Source organism: Labrus mixtus, chromosome 12, assembly GCF_963584025.1.
Source record: "Labrus mixtus chromosome 12, fLabMix1.1, whole genome shotgun sequence".
Taxonomy (NCBI): Eukaryota; Metazoa; Chordata; class Actinopteri; order Labriformes; family Labridae; genus Labrus; species Labrus mixtus.
The window spans coordinates 13,240,109-13,256,936 of NC_083623.1; the positions used below are offsets into that span (position 1 = coordinate 13,240,109).

Consider the following 16,828-nt stretch of genomic DNA (forward strand, 5'->3'; position numbering starts at 1 on the left):
AGAACAGGGCAGCAATGATTCACTCCTACAGTATAGAGTAACTATACAATAAATGCAAACATTGTAGTAAGTGCATTGGCAAGTAAAACATTTGACTTAAATAGATCCTCTCTTTCACGCACACCCACACAGAAAAAGGACAATAGTGATAAAAATGAGAAATCATAAGTAGACATATTTTACTCTCTTATTCATTTTTATTTCCAATTTTTATTCATTTTGCACAAGCTTGCATATATACTGCACATACATTCAGTTCATAGAGGGTGAAGGCACGAAAGGCAATTTGACTACTGGTTGTTTTTGGGCTGGGCCAAAGCAATACAAGGGGAAAAATCTCAAGAGAAAATACAAAACTGCTTCAAACTAGTTTCGGCTTTTCCAGCCCACCCTCGGCCCTGTTTTGGAATTAAACATAACAACCCTTATTTAAATAAAATAAAGTCCAGTTCCATTTAGCTGCCAAGATCTCAATTGTTGCTGTTTCTCAATTTAATGTTCATTTTTTTAAATGTAAGATTTCAGTAGATTAGGATTAAAATCTTTAAATTGGTTCTACTCAATGAAATGTGGTACAGCCTTCCCTGTTTGGAAAAAAAGAAAAGAAAAAAACAACACCAAATAAATTAGGATAAATTAAACCAATAAATTACACAAAAATCTGCAAGACAAAAAGACACCAATAACAAAAAAAAAACAGCCATGTCGTGAGTTTTATTTTACAACCTGTGTGTAATACTCATTTAGTTTGAAACATGGCTGTTCCAGTTGGAATTACTGCACTAAAATGTAATAATAATGTCATACAAAAAGCATAAACAAAACACTATTTACATAACATATTGCTAAGTTACACAAAGGCAGTATTTATCACTGTAAGTCCACATCATTGATATTTACAGGAAAAAGAGCAATGTCATAATAATAATAATAATAAAAAAAGGAATTACTACTCAAAGCATCGAGAAACAAAAACCTTTTCAAACAGGTCAGAAAACAGATCTGAGGAAATTATCGCATACACACACGCACACACACACACACACACACACACACACACACGCACACACACACACCAAACACACATTGCCAATGCTTAATGAGAATCATTTACATGTTAGGATGGTACTCCCAGGGGTGGGGGAGGGGCTACAGTGTTGAGAATTGTGTCACTCACTGGTTCACAGGTTCTCATAATCGGTCTTTTCTCTCACACAGACACAGTCATATGCATTTAAACACACACACACACACACACACACACACACACTCTCAAACACACTCACACACACGATGCAAATCCTACAGAAATTCCATAAAAGTCCAAACTTTTCCCGACTGGTTTGAACCCGGTAAAAAAGGGTATAAATCACTCTTTTTTTTTCCATCTGCAGTCTCTTTAAAAAAAATGTTACTGTACATGTGCCCCCTCCATGACACTACACTTCTGATGACAATGAGTTCCTGTCTCTCCTGGGTCAAATCTAGAGCTTAGTCTGAGCCAGTCTGCGCTTGTTTTTTGGATGAGACCTGGTCCACAGACTACCAACGGGCCGCTCCATGACATCACTACCCAACCGCTAGCCTAATGCGTCGTTCTGTCAGCAAAAATTAAAGAAATGGATGCTGGTGCAACTTCAAGGGCACTGCCGATGGGAAACAGAACCCCATTAAAGGCATGGCAGGGGAAAAACAAAACAAAAAAAACCTCTCCTTTGTTTTTTTTACTAGAAGACGGTCATGACTCCATTTTGGAGAGATTTTTCACCCTTCTTATTTTAACTGATAATAGAAAAACTGTACAGCTATTCTTTGTTTCATCCTGACAGTATTTACAGTAGCAACAACAATATTCCATACTCTGAAAATGTAATCCAAGTTCATTTTGCGATGTCAAGAGGACAGCCATTCAGCAATACAATACAAAAAGAAACCAAAAAAAGGAAAAAAGTGGTCACGAAACCTGCAAAAATCCTACAACTATTGCTCCTAAAACTACCAACAACTCACTTATTCAGAATACAGATTTAACAAAGCCATCACTAAAAATATCCTCAAGATTTCTGTATTGAAACATTTCCTTCCAGTGCCTTCCAAAGATATTCCTCCACTGCATATATTTTTTTTCCCATAGATTTATCTTTTACAATTCTTAAAAAAGCCTATATATGAATCTCAATAATGTTATTCTTAAAATCAGACGACACCAGAAAAGGATATCTTGACAAAAATATTTTCAATGCGGTATTAAGGTCTTGCTAATCCACTCTATTTTTCTTGCACACAAGTCTTCATTATCCTGAATTAATCCTTTTAGGCGCAGGAACTCTTTAATTTCAGGGCGGGGTTTCAGAAACGGGGGAGGGGCTGGGGAGCGATAATAATCTGTGCATCACATAAAAGTGTCCTTTCCTTTCTCCTTTGTTAGTGGCGCTTTAAAAGCCCTTGGTTGGTGCTTAGAGACTTCTAAACGTGCAGGGCCTAGCCCTTCCTTCAGTGAGAAATGCGTCCGGCTCAGTCTCTCAGGGTGCCGGATCTTAAGAAGAAAACTGTCTGGGGCGGAGGAGCTGGGGGACATAATGAAGGGAGTAGCTCTCCGTCTTTCTCTGCCTCCTTTTGTCAGGTGCTTTGTCTCGCTTAGGCAAGACAGCAGGTTAAGCAACCTGCCTCTTTTGATCTTTTGTGACACACATACACACACGCGCACACACACACACACACACAGACACACAACAAGCTAATGTAGCCAAGGCGAGATCAACAGTTGGCTCGCACGCACTCTAGTGCTCAATTGTTCAAGTCCTCTCACTGCTTCAAACTTGCCTCATTTAAGGGAAGCTAACGCTAACTGCTTCTTTTCAATTCTTAACTTAGAGGGTGGATAAAACTAATAAAATGAAGGGTTTACATTAAACCTCAAGTGGAACATCTGGGAGTAGGTTCTCAGAAGTGAACGGAATGGTGTTTTAACTATCTTGGCACAGTGGCTTCATCAGTATCTCAAATTGGGTCTCGAAAGCTGCCAGTTTTTTGGGATGGAGGGACGGAGTGGTTTCAGGTGCATGTTGCTCCTCACTCTGGGCTTTTGTCCCCCCACTCTTTGTAGTGCTGAGAACTTCTCCAGCTACCCCGGGGGTGAGTGTTCACCTTTGACCTTGAATTGTTGCAGTAGGATCTAGATCACTCACAGGCAGGTGAGCACGTAGGGAAAGAGCTGTGTTTGTGTGTGTGCTTACATGTGGGTGAGGATTCCTTCTTGAAGGAGAATTAATTAAGCTTATATTTCGGTTTCTATTCACCCACTTCTTTACCGTCCTTGAATTCTCTTTGTCTCTGTGATGCTTCTATGTTAATGTATTTAAAATCTATTGTTTCAGCCATACTGTACTTAAGATTGCCCCAGTATTCTGACATGTTCAAGTATTAACTGCTATTGAAATAACTTCATAATGTACTTTACATCTAGTATAGGCTTATTGCAGTGAAAGCCTGCCATACTTACAGGCTGACTTCATCTCACATGTGAGCTATGTAGAGCAGTTCTTTAAGAGAAGAACATTTTTCTCATTCAAATGGGATTCTTTTATAGCAGAACGACAGTTTAGAAGGAGCAGTTTAATAGTCAAAGCCGGAGTGGCTTTGTAAGTTTTGCCATTTAAAACTGCAAGTTAAGCACCTGAAGGCCACCCTTCTGCGTTACTATTGTTTCTAATTTTTATACTTCGGCACCGTTTACTTCATGTGTTTATTTTTGGGACAAGCTAGTCACTACAGTTGTATATACTCCACTTCAATGGTCCTCTATTAAAAAACCCCAAATGGAATCACTTTCCCAGGCAGGTTGCCTTCGGAGCCTGACCACCAAAAGAAAAAGTCAAATGGAACACAATCCAAGTCCACTTCAGACACTGAAAGCAAGTGTAAAAAAAAAAAAAAAAAAAAAGGATGGGGAAATGGGGTTAAAATATTTCAGAATCTAAACTCTTGTGGAATAATATTTGATAGCAATAATTTATTTTTTTTATGCAACGTCATCAAGGGACAAACAAATCTTGAAGTGCCAATCTTCAGCAAGCAGTGATGACAAATAATAATAATCATAAACAATAACAATAATAATAATAATCATCCAAAAAATAATGTACAGCCCATTAACACAATGCCCTACTTGCAGGGAAAACACACTTCAAAACATGGTAGAGCTCAATACCTATTTGAAACCAGTCCAAGTCCCAAGACCCCAGGACCGTGAGTCCAGTCGAAGTCCAGTCAACAACCTCACTAGGCCTTGTTTTTGTGTCTGCACGTGCGTGTGTGTGTCACTGTCCTTTTTGAGGGACATCCTTAATAGCACATTATATTGGGCACCCACTTTGCATTTTGTGAACAGTTCATTTGTCCAGTGGGTTGGAGGGGCACCTCAGGGTGCCGTGAGTTAAGTCTTTAGGGATCCCGGCCTATGCTTAAGTTATTGTTGATCAAAACAACAGGCCAAACAGATGAGTGTTCAGACAGTCCAAAAAAAAAACACCCAGTAAGATTAGAGTCTCTTCATTTCAGAATGATAGAAAAAAAAAAGAACAAATAATAACCAACATGATAATTATCATAGAACAACAACACAATAGCTAGGTCATTTAGGAACTGCCACAGAGGCTTCAAATTGGGAATGCTACTTCATAACTTTCATACATTAAAAAAAAAAAAAAAAAAACAGGAAATCAAAAGTAAAGTTTGGGAAAAGAGAAAAAAAAAACAAAAGAGAGTATCATTTTGAAATTCTATGAAATCAGGGAAAATTAAAAAGCGCAAAGTGTCAAGCGAGGAGGAGGAGGAGGAGGAGGAGAAAAAATTACTCGTGTAGAAGCTCTTGGAGACAATTGGGGGACTTGAAGATCTCAGGGACCTCACTGTCCAGTTTGCAGATGACCTTGTAGATGGCCTTCTTCCAGGACGGGTCCACGTCTTTGCCGGCCACAATGGCGTTAAAGAATTCCCTCAGTGTGATCTCGGCCACCTCTAGGAAGCGATCAGGCACCTTTACAGACAGAAAGAAAAGAGATGATTATTCATCTATTAAAGTATACTGATGACAAACTTTCAGTTTATGTTGATTTTGGTGCCCCCTGTGGACAAAGTGGTACTTCTTATCTCCTAGTGTATATCTTTGTCTATATTGAAAAGAGACAAAGATATGTGACGTAACACGGCGGTTACATGATTTAGGTTATGTATAACAGGAATAAATATGGATCTAGATGCCGGTCTTGTCAATGAAGAGTAAGACATAATAAATGTATTTGCATATGACTGACCACAGGCTTACAATTATGAACCTGTTAGTACTCAAAGAGACCAGGAACGAGTCAGGATTAGGAGGAATATCGGCCACAGGAGAAAAATTGAATTAGCGCCACAGACAACACTGTTTTTCATTGTATTACATTAAAATCAAATGAGCCTAAAGTACAGTAGGAGAGTCATCACAGCCATACAGTGTAGGTCACTGCTGAAAAATGTGAGTTTCATTTTGTGACCCTGCATATGAACGCATATTCACATACTTCGATCCCCGTTCCTCCTCAAACAAACCAACGATTTGATACTCAACTTGTGTGCGCGCGAGTCCAGAGAAAGATGTTTTTACAAAGTCCTCGTTTAACTGAATCTGTGTGGCTTGAACTGACTTTTCTCTCGTGCTTCCCTGTTTATTTTGTTTTTTTTTCTTGTCTGGAGTCAAGGCTTTCTGACTGGTGGGTTGAACAAATTTATCGACACTACACAAAAAAGACCCACTTTTGCAGGTGCTTATTTCCGACCGTGCATTCTCGTCTCTTCAACTGTACAAACCGCGCCGAGCCGTGGAGCTAGCTCTGTTCCTTTTCTTGTTAGAGAAACAGTGGAATTCATTTCCTGTCAAGCATGAATTTGTGCAGCTTGCACAGACACAATATTGAACCATCTGAACCAATGGTAAAATGAAGTGTAAGGCCATTGAAACAATATAAACACAATACGACAAGAGCGCTCTAACTCCCTACCACCTAATATTGCGAAAAGAGGCATTTTTCTCCCTCCAAATTTGAGCCCTTTTGTGTTGTAGAACATTTAAAATAAAGGATAACTAATTCAACAGCCATTATCAGACAATGTTTAGTATTAATGTAAACAAATGTTTGCCTTCAAATTGCTCTTTAAGCTCTGGTCAGAGTGACTCTGAAGGCAACAAAGACATACTGCCCTCTGTATCTTTATCATTTTACAGTGGAGCTTTTTTTCCCAATATTATCTCTGTCACCCCTCCCTTGTAGAATATTTTCATTGTGGATGTAAAACCGTAAATCTCCCATGTCTTGAGCATGTACTTCCTTAAAAGCTGTCGGCCTGAGAAAAGTCACTTCTTCTGAATTCTCAGGTTTCTCACACCGCCCACTTCCCCTCCTCACAACATGGTGAGCGTGACATCTTTATGAGTCCCACTGTAAATCTGTGACCAAACAAGAGAGCCGAGCTGAGTGAAGAGCGGCGGAGAGGTGCTGGCGAAAGAGGAAGTACTAAATGCTTTGGGAACGGGGAGACATGCCGCCTCTTTAGTGTCCCTGACAGCAGCGTTCACCGACACCATGGAGATGATTAGTCTGGCAAAGATCTGTGACACCTTCCCCCAAGCCAACACTCTGTCACACACACACACACACACACACACACACACACACACTCATGCAAGCGTGAGCACACACCAGTGCGCACACCTCCTTGTGCCAAGGAGATGACACATCCTGTACTGTTACAGAGTACGACATAATGCTACACACACACACACACACAATAGATACCCGGGTGTATTTGGCTGAGTCTCTTTCCTCGACTCAAAGCTCCGGGGCGACACAGCCTTCAGGGGTCACCTGCTTGGATAATGCTGACTGTCTCCCTGCCTGCCTCCCTTGATGCTCACACACACACACACATACACAAACACACACTCTCTCAGAGGCACACACACACATACAGCAGCATTAGCTTGCCCAAACGCCTGACAGTGCGCACTCCGCGCCTCTCCTCTCCTCTCCTCCAGTGTCCTGCAGATACTCATCAGGAGTGTCAGGACACAGCAAGGTTAGTGGCCACTGGAACACACACACACACATCACCGGGCATTTACACACAGGCATGCCTCTGCCCACACACACACACACACACACACACACACACACACACACTCACACACTTATGCACATGTGGGACAGCCAGCCGCCCCCCTCAGGGTGATGAATGGTGGCTAAGATGCCCGTGTGTGTGTGTGTGTGTGCATATCTGTGGCCACTGTTCGAGAGAACAGGTGAAACATAAATAAGGAGCTTGTGCGCTGAGTGTGTGCGTGTGTCAGAGAGAGAGAGAGAGAGAGAGAGAGAGAGAGAAAAGACACAAGCTAACCCAATTCCCCAAATATTGAATTCCCCTCTGAAGTGTGTATAATTCATTGTTTGGGCTGTTGTCATCTCTGAAGTACTGGCACAATGACCCCAGTGTAAGGGCAACTCTGTGTCTTTGTGGTGTATGCGCCGCTTTTCCCATAAGACCTCTCTAACCGGCCAGTTGCAGCGCGGCGCCCTAGCTGTTAGACGCAGGGAGTGCCGCATTACTAAGAATATTCCTGCATGGAATTTCTCCTGACGTTTTGACTATAAAAGGACAGCAAAACGCTGACTGCAAGGAGAAAGCAATGTCAAGGAGAAAAGGGTATTGGTATTTCAGATCCTCTTGACTGAGCGAGCGAGGGAGAGTGAGAATGGGAGGGAGGGAGAGATGGCAAGAGAAGGAGGGGCTGAAAGGAGTCTAAGGAGAGATAGCGGAGCGACAGCAAACGGAGAGTTATTCCTGTCCCGCAAGCCTTTGTTTTGTGAGTCTTGTATGTAAGCAAGCAGTGAGCCTTAACTGTTTGCAACCCCTCCCTTCTCCCACTCTGCCACCCCCCCCCCCCCCCCCCTGCTCCACTCTCCCCCTCTCTTCATCTCTCTCCCTCTCTCCAGGGTCAGCTGTTGGGCCTTTGTTCCTGAGGCATTGTGGGGGATTATCCAGTGTGGCCGTTCATTCGCTCGGCTGTCCGGTAAATGGGGCCAATCGCGTGGCTCACAATCCTTCATACATATTTCATAGGGCTTTTTAACAACTTCTCAGTGGAGCCCAAAATTAAAGGACAGATGTACAAAGAGGGGGAGAGAGAAGGAGGGAGGGAAAGAGGCAGAAAAAAAAGGAGAATGGTTGAGTGTTGGACATTGAGTGAATTAGGGTTGAAGGTGAGGCCACACTATATTGGTAATATTTGGAAAACGCACCTTCTTGCATGGTGAGCATTGAGTCTTGGTGTAAAATATGTGATGCTTTTGTCAGTCATTCTATGTAGAAAACTATCAGTCACCTCCACGATCTCTCATTTTGAATGTCAGTGCAGACAATCAGATGGCAAAGCTGCCGTTATTATCCAAAAAGGAAAGACCTGCCGCACTGCTTTTTCTACGCTTTTTAGAAAACTGGTTTTGTTCGTCATACAAAAGTGGACTCAGACATTTCCCAAAGTTCCAGTGTGGAAGGAGATCTTTGCAAAAAGAACCGTAGGCCTGACACTCGTGTGGACAAGTGTTTTTTCAAGTTATTATTAGTTTTGAGTCAAAAGCACTTAAGCATTTTTTTTTAATGCTAATAAGTTGCAGTCAAAAGAGCTAGTTTGAGATTGACCTCTTTATATCCACATTACACACATGCACCTACTGTTGTTGACATTTTAAGGCCTGATCATCTGGAAAAAAGTGTTTTTTCTCTATAAGAAGGTGTGAATTGAATGTGTGTGTGTGTGTGTGTGTGTGTGTGTGTGTGTGTGTGTGTGTGTGTGTGTGTGGCTGAAAGAGGGGATCAAAAACAAAAGCATTCATGAAAAGGGATATTGTTGCTCTATGTAACACAATATGAGAGATAATACGGGGGGGGGGGGAATGGCAGAAGAGAAAAAGCTACACATTTTCCTCGCCTTTGCATTGTGCCATGTATTAAGTAATTGTCATCGATGAAGAAGGAAGGAAGAAAGAAAGAAGGCAAAGGGTCTTTTCTGACAAGAGGCAGCGATGAGGCAGTTAATCACTCGTATTCACTGACTCCCCTTCTCCCCCACAACTCTCTCCCCCATTCTCTCCACCTCTCTCCATCTCCCTCTCTCGTGACAGGTTGCTTTGAGACAGAAGGATAAGCTCTTTTTCAGAGAGAGGGAATCGGATTTCCTGCTTTTTGATGAGATAATAAAATATGACGGAGGACAATAGGAGCCTGTGGAAGGCTTGCTGGGAGCTATTCACTCCAGCCACTGCCACGTCTTAAGACTGCTTAGACAAACGTTTAAAAAGGTAGCCAGAGGGCCCCGAGCCCTTGAATAAAGGCTACTGTTAAGCACACACTGGGCGCAAGTGTGTGTCTTTGCGTGTGTTTCGGTTAAAGCCTGAGAAATCTCTTCTCTCTCGGTGACTCAGGGTTGGCTGTTTGTTTGGCCAACATGTTTCTCCCCCTTTGCTTTTGGGAACTGTCAGGAGATGTATTGCACCTTCTATTTGCACAGCGTTGGCCAAACAAGACGAGACCCTGGAAGATAAGGCTGTGTGTGTAAGTCAGTGTGTGTGCGAGCAAGCTGCAGCCTTGAAGGATGAAATGCAGGGACACAACATAAGCCCCCGCTGCTGGCCAGGTTAATTCCTAACTCCAACTGGGCCTGGGAATACCAACACTTCCCATTCCCTTTGCAGTCATAGTACTAGTTTGTCAGGCTTTTCAGGATTTCACCAACTTTTTTTCACATTGTTGCATCCTTTTATGTCTCATATCGCTGCACCTTTTAGAAAGGATTGCAATGCTAGCTTTGAAGCTCTGTGTGCAATAAAATTGGTGGCGCATATAATTTGGCCAAAAAATAGGTAGCAACTGCCCCGAGAGTTGTTAGATCCTTTTTTAAATAAAGACCTTGTTTATGCTGACGGCTTAATTTGAAGATTTAAGAAGTGCATCTGGGAAAAGAGAAAGTCTTCTGGAAGCTTTAAATCTCTACATATCAATATTGTTTGATTTTGACTTGTATCTTATCAAAGAATATCTTTCTGGTTCACTGTAGTGATAACCCTAACTTGAGTTAATCAATGCGTCTGTGATGTCCCAATATCGTGGACGGACTGGTTTCTATCTGTCTCAGAAGGGAATTTATAGATTATAGAAGCACTAAATGTGTTTGTATATGTTCCTTTGCAGTCAACTGTATCTTAAGAAAATTCTTAGTTCTGCTGACAGTGAAAAAACACGTCAAAAACAAGGTTCGAGCATGGTTGTGACATTTCAGTGAGTCAAGCCAGAGCTTCCCGAACCTCGAACTAGCACTCGCACATACGGGCCCCTGTGCCTCACGTATCTGCTCTGATCAATAATCTACAAAGGCCTTGATAAGCCCTTGGACTACACTGTCACTTTAGGCAAACACAACCCATGTCCCCTTTCTTCCTACCCCTCGTTGCACTTGTCCCCAGCCCCCCTCTTCCCCTGCTGATAACACCAAGCCAAAAAAAATGAAGAGCCCAGCCAACCAGCAGAGAAACAGTAAGAAAGAGTCAAAGTTGATCCTTTGCTGGATCATTTCCTTTCCAAGTGCAACATTTGTGTTAAGTTCTTGGTTTTCCACCTTTCCTAAATTCATGTCAAATTTTTGTTTTTATCTTCTTATTTCGTCTTGCTCATGCGACTTCTGGGACGGGAAACGGGCCTTAAAGCTGAGCAAACACCAGCCACCCTCACTCAACTGATAGCCTTGAGAACATGAAGCCTTGAGGGGCTGTCGTGTATCCATGTACGTGTTTGTGAGTGTATCTTACGGTCTGGTGTGTGTGTGTGTGTGTGTGTGTGTGTGTGTGTGTGTGTGTGTGTGTGTGTGTGTGTGTGTGTGTGTGTGTGTGTGTGTGTGTGTGTGTGTGTGTGTGTGTGTGTGTGTGTGTGTGTGTGTGTGTGTGTGTGTGTGTGTGTGTGTGTGTGTGTGTGTGTGTGTGTGTGTGAGCATGCAAGCTGGAGTCACATGGGCTCTTCTCAAGGTGCACCTCCACCAGGGAGTCAAGGACGGGACAGGGTCAAAGACGCTGATGAAGTCGCTCTCCTATCCCATCTTCCTCACTCCTCCCTCCACCTTTACTTGCCTCAACCCCCCACTCCCACACACACACACACACACACACACATACAAACATACACACACACAAACATACACACACACACACAGTCTTAGTCATATCATACCAGGGCCTTTTTGACTTATGTTCTATAGAGATTGGGGGTTGTAGCATTGGTTGCTAGCTTTATATCAAGCTAAAGAAACGCAGAGACACCAGAAAGATATAAGCTGAAGAATTGAAAACAGCAGGGGAAGCCAGAAATCACTTTTCACCCCTTATTTGGGGACTAAAAAATTCATTGTGTGGGCTTGTATAGCGGCCACAGGCTGAGCAAGTGATCTAAATGACGGGGGTAGGGGGGGGGGTATGTTCATGGAGTGCTGTAACAGGGCCTCTGGAGGTCAGGAAGTCAAACCCGCTCTGAGAGACTGGGAGAGCAGGAGGCAGAAGGGAAAGAAAGGAGCAAGGGAGTCTGGAAGATAGGAACAGGACATCTGGAGAGGAGGAGAATAGAGGGAGGGAGGGAGAGGAAGAATAGAAGGTTAGGAGGGGAAGGAGGGTGTGGGTGGGCGGGGGAACAATAAAGGATGGCGAGCAAGGAGCTGTGGCGAAGGAGGGAGGATGGAAGACGGATGCATGGGTGGATGGATGGATGGATGGATGGAGAAAGGGAGAAAAGAAGTAGAGAACAAGATGGCAGCAGAAGAAAGAAAAATAATGAAAAATTCAAATTTGATTGAAGGAGGGAGAGTATGGCATCAGAAGGGGAAGTGGGAAGTGTGTGTTTGGTGTGAGGGTGTGGAGGGGGGAGTTGCTTGGACACATCTGCAGATCTGATGTACACCCTGGTCATTTTGGCATGAGTCCCTTTGCCACGCTTCATTAGTCTCACACACACACACACACACACACACACACACACACACACACACACACACACACACACACACACGAACACACACACTCGGAGGGAGACCAAAATGGTCCAGAATAATGACATAATCAGCAGCTGTGCCACAGAGCAGGCTGCCCCTCACAAGGTGACCAGGGACAGAAGGAGAGAGGAAAAGAAGGGAGATAGAGGAAGAGGATAGAGCAGGGGGGACGCGAGTGTTGGACCATCACAGTGAGAGGATCCGTGTGTGTATTTGTGTGTGTGTGTGTGTGTGTGTGTGTGTGTGTGTGTGTGTGTGGGAGCAGGTGAGAAAAGGAGAGCGATGATCATGTAGTTCTTTATGTTTAAGTGATTCCTTACCACCCCTGGTGCCCCCAGGCTGTACACACACACACACACACACACACACACACACACACACAGCTCCAGTCATTTAATCAGTGTGCAGAATAAAGTGGCTTATTCTTACATACACACAGACACACAGACACACATGCACACACTTTGCGTTGAAGAAAAGACCTGTCAGGCTACGTCAACTGGGGGCCCTCAATAGCCCCTGGCTATTTCACTGAGAGGCAGATGATCCTGCTTGCTCTTCTTTTCTTGCCTTTACTCTTCTCACTACAAGAATGAAAAAGCCAAGACAAGTCAGAAATAATGCCCATATTACAGCGCAGGTCTGGAAATACATCTGAAGAATTGTTAGAATTGCGCTTTTAGAAAGGGTGTTAATGATACACCTGTCATAAGGGCAACATGGCTTAATCCTCAGTATCAAAACTTTCATGTTTGAAATATGCTGATTGTATGGGCATTATTTGTTAGAAAAGTCGTTTTAATGAGAACTGTTCTCTTACTTAACTTCATAGTTCAGATGTGTTGATGTGATTTTTTTTAATGCACCAAAAATTAAAGTGCCTTTTACTGGTATACTCAAGGGCAACAGCAGAAATCTCAGATTTTGATATCCCCACGCCTGGGAAGATATTCTCCAAAATTATCAGTCACATTTTTTTTCAATTTGTCGTAAAACATTTTTAAAGACGGTTAAGGCCACAAAGCTAGTAGTTGTTAAGTCTTGTAAACTAAGTCAAATCAGCGTCATGCGCATTTCATGTTTTACAGTCACACTCTGATGTCTCAGTTTGTATCTGACCGTCTTCAAATTTGTGATTCAGCTTCCACTGAAGGTGATAAATGCGAGCACACAAGGTTAAGTCAGCCCCTCTCCTCGGGTCATCATTACTGCCCTAATTGTACCATCTCAAAGGAGGCTGGATTTGCAAACACACACACTGCCACACGAGAATGTGTAGGTACGTATACAAGGACAGCAATGACTCCAGTCATTGTCTGCCGCTACATGCATGCATGATAGTGTCTGAAAGTCCTTATTCTTAATAGGAGGAGGGATAGAGAGCAGGTGAATGAGGGGGAGAAAGCAGTTTAGCGGATGTGTGTGTGTGTGTGTGTAGTTGAAATAAACCCACTGGCAAATTGCTGTATCGGTTGTATTTTTGGCAGCTCTGATCCTAAATCTATACCCCCCACTTTTTCATCCCTCGTCTTCTATCTTCTGCTTCTTTTTGTCTTCAATCGCTCTTCAAAGGGAACCCTAGAGCCTTTTTTCTGAGAACATCACACCTGTGTGCAAGTGTGTGTTTTTAGACACTTAAGCATGTTTATAAATCTTTGTTTTTCGAATCTGCGCCTTTGATTGTGCGTCAAGTCAAGCGGCCGTGTCCTTTTCCCCCTCAGATTCCCCCGCGAGGTCGAACCCCGGTCAAACATGCACAACCACACACACTGTGCCCTCCTGAACCCCCCCCCCCCACCACCACCACCACCACCACCAAAAAAAGGACAGAAAATGAAGATGTGCAAGACAGGGAGGGGAAAAAATCAGGAGGAGATGGAGGAGGAGGAGAAAACAGACATTAGCCTCTCTGGGTGGAGAACAAATGGAGCCCCCGAGAGGGACATGAAGAGGAGGAACGAGGGAGCGAGGGGGGAAGGAGAGGTGAAGCACACAAAGCTATGGGGCACGGCGGTTGGACAGACAGCATCTGCTCGCAGCTCTCTGTGGCTCTGGTAATGGATGGAGAGTTGGAGGGACACCGAGAGAGTAGAAAGGAGGGAGATGGACATAGAGACGAGGGGAGGAAAAGCCGGAAAAAAATATATAGAGAGAGAGAGAATGTGGAAAAACAGGGGGAGAAAGAGGGGTTGATGGAGGGATAAAAAAAGAGGGAGGAAGACAGGATACAGTGGGGAAAAAAAGGAAAAGAGTGAGGTGTGGGAATGGAAGAGGAAAAGTTCAACTTTAGTATGTTTTCTTTTATTATTTGGTCACTAGATGAAAAACCACAAGGCGTCTTTGGAAAGGGCGGAATACACTGAAATAGAGGGATGACAGACGGATGGATGGACAAAAGAGGAAGAGGGACAAAAGGAGTGAGATGTCTTTCAAAAGGACAAAGAGCAGCTGATAAGGGAGGACACACAATACTTGCATGTGTGTGTGTGGATGAAGGCTTCTCACCACGTTCGCTGGTACCACCCTCTCACATGGAGATCATAGGGACTTCCTCTTTTAAATGCCCAGGTGTGTGTGTGTGTGTGTGAGTGTGTGTGTGTGTGTGTGTGTGTGAGTGTGTGAGTGTGTCCTCTGTGGGAGGAGTGGCCACTGACAGAAGAAACTTGGCCTTGTCTGTCTTATGGAAATCTGAGAGATTCCCAGAGCCATCATAAAACTGCCTCTCTCTCTCTCTCTCTCTCTCTCTCTCTCTCTATCTCTTTTCTAACCCATTACGAGGTCACACACATTCCTGTCTTTATGAAAGATGATGTGTGTTGTCATTGGGGGTTCAAAGACAGACAGAGGGGGGCTCCGAAGTAAAAAAGAAAAGGACACTAAGCGAGAATTTTCACTTGAGTTCTCACATGAAAGCGCTGCTCGCTCAAAGTCAAGGCTTTGGGAGGCCGGTGTGTGTGTGTGTGTGTGTGTTTTCAGAGTACTTTGATGGGCAATGGACAGAGTGAATGAGAAGCGTAGAAGAAAGAGAAGAAGAGAGGGGAGGATCGGAGGGGGGCTGAGAAAAGAGGAAAGTAGAGAGCCGGGGTCTAGGTAATTAACGCCGAGCTCTTTAATTACTGCTGGTGTTCATTGTGCCAGAAGGAATGTGACAATTATGCCATTAAAACTTCCTAATGGGGCTAAAAGCGAGGGAGAGGAGGAGGAGGAGGAAGGGGGGATAACGGAAGACATGCAAAAGAGGAGGATGAAAGAATGAAAGGAAAGAGGCAACAGAAGGAAGAGAGAACGACGAGAGGGAGCGAGGGAGGAGGGATATGAAAGGGAAAAGGGAAACAATCGCGACAAAAGAGGAGCTGGGAGGGAGATGGGGAGCGTATTAGGCCAGCACAGTGACAGAGCAGATTAGCATCAAACAAGAAAGGCCACAGACGTGTGTGTGTGTGTGTGTGTGTGTGTGTGTGTGCGTGTAAATGTTTGTGTGTGATGGCTGAAACAGAGGACATATTCATTCCAAAGACGCCACCAAGGTGGATGGAACTTTGATGATGCAGAATCTGGCAAAGGGAAAACTTGGTGTGTGTGTGTTTGTGTGCTTGCTGAATCTGCGTAGGCTCATGTTTCAAGTGGTGGTGCAGGCAGGTAGGGGAGGAAGAGGAGGAGGAGGAGGAGGAGGAGGAGGTGTAGGAGAAAGGGGAGAGATCCACAGAAAAGGGCCTTGGGGGCATCCTGATACACATCCAGTACATTTCCATCTTTCTACCTCTATGACTCACACACACACATACACACACACACACACACACACACACACAAACACACACACACAAACACACACAAGACTGAAAGACATAACAAATGTGTCCATGCACATATGTAACACACACAAACACACCAGTCCCACACAAACATCAAACAGAAAAAAAAAAAAAAAAAGACAAAACCCACGCTGTCATACACACACAAATAACACCCACACACACACACACACACACACACACACACACAAACACTTACACACAGAGTCTTCGTGCTCACCAAGGCGGTTGGTTTGTCAGGGGGGTTAGAATTTGCATGGCTGGGCAAATTTTCCTTGTGCTAAACCCTAATCAGCTCCTGTATCTCTCAGACACCTGCCCAGCAAAAAAAAAACCTTAATATGCAAAACACCTCCCCTCCCTCCATCGTTCCTCCACCGCCGCTGCACCTCCTCCTCGGCCAACAGAAGACTTATTCACCTGGCCTCCCGCACTCTTTTCCTCTCTGTCTGTCTTCTTGCAAATTTTCCCATTTATATATGCAAATAGGGCTGTTCCCCTTGTTGTAGCCTGTTTCAACAGCAAGCTTCCTGGTGCCAGGAGATGAATGATGGGGATTGTCTCAGATGTGACTCAGAAAAAGACACAAGAGGGGTAAAGATGGCACGTTGCACGGACTGCACTTTGGTTTGGTGCCGCATGAAAAAGTTTTTAGGTAGAAAGTGGTGGTTGTACTTGCCGTGGTTTTATGCAACCAGTCAAGAGTCATGCACACATTAGATTGATATTCTGTTCAAAACTTCAAAAGAAAATGAAACTAATTCTTTTGAGTGAGTTTGTCTTGTTAATATTTATTCTAATTACTTTACAAAAAACCCTCTAATCAAACATTATTGTTACATGTTTCGATGCAACAACAATATAAAAATGTGTTGAAACATTTTGTGTT

The 16,828-nt window shown here is 43.6% G+C and overlaps 1 protein-coding gene across 2 annotated transcripts in view; it reads right to left on the reverse strand.

Annotated features, from left to right (window-relative positions):
- Positions 1-177: 177 nt before the first annotated feature.
- The window catches only part of LOC132984988 (prospero homeobox protein 1-like), a 33,817-nt gene continuing 17,166 nt past the window's right edge, over positions 178-16,828 (reverse strand). For both annotated transcript variants that reach the window (XM_061052080.1, XM_061052081.1), the window contains exon 5: positions 178-5,038. In XM_061052080.1, the coding sequence (XP_060908063.1) occupies positions 4,853-5,038 (186 nt within the window). In that variant the 3' untranslated portion in view covers positions 178-4,852. The remainder of the gene's footprint in view (positions 5,039-16,828) is intronic.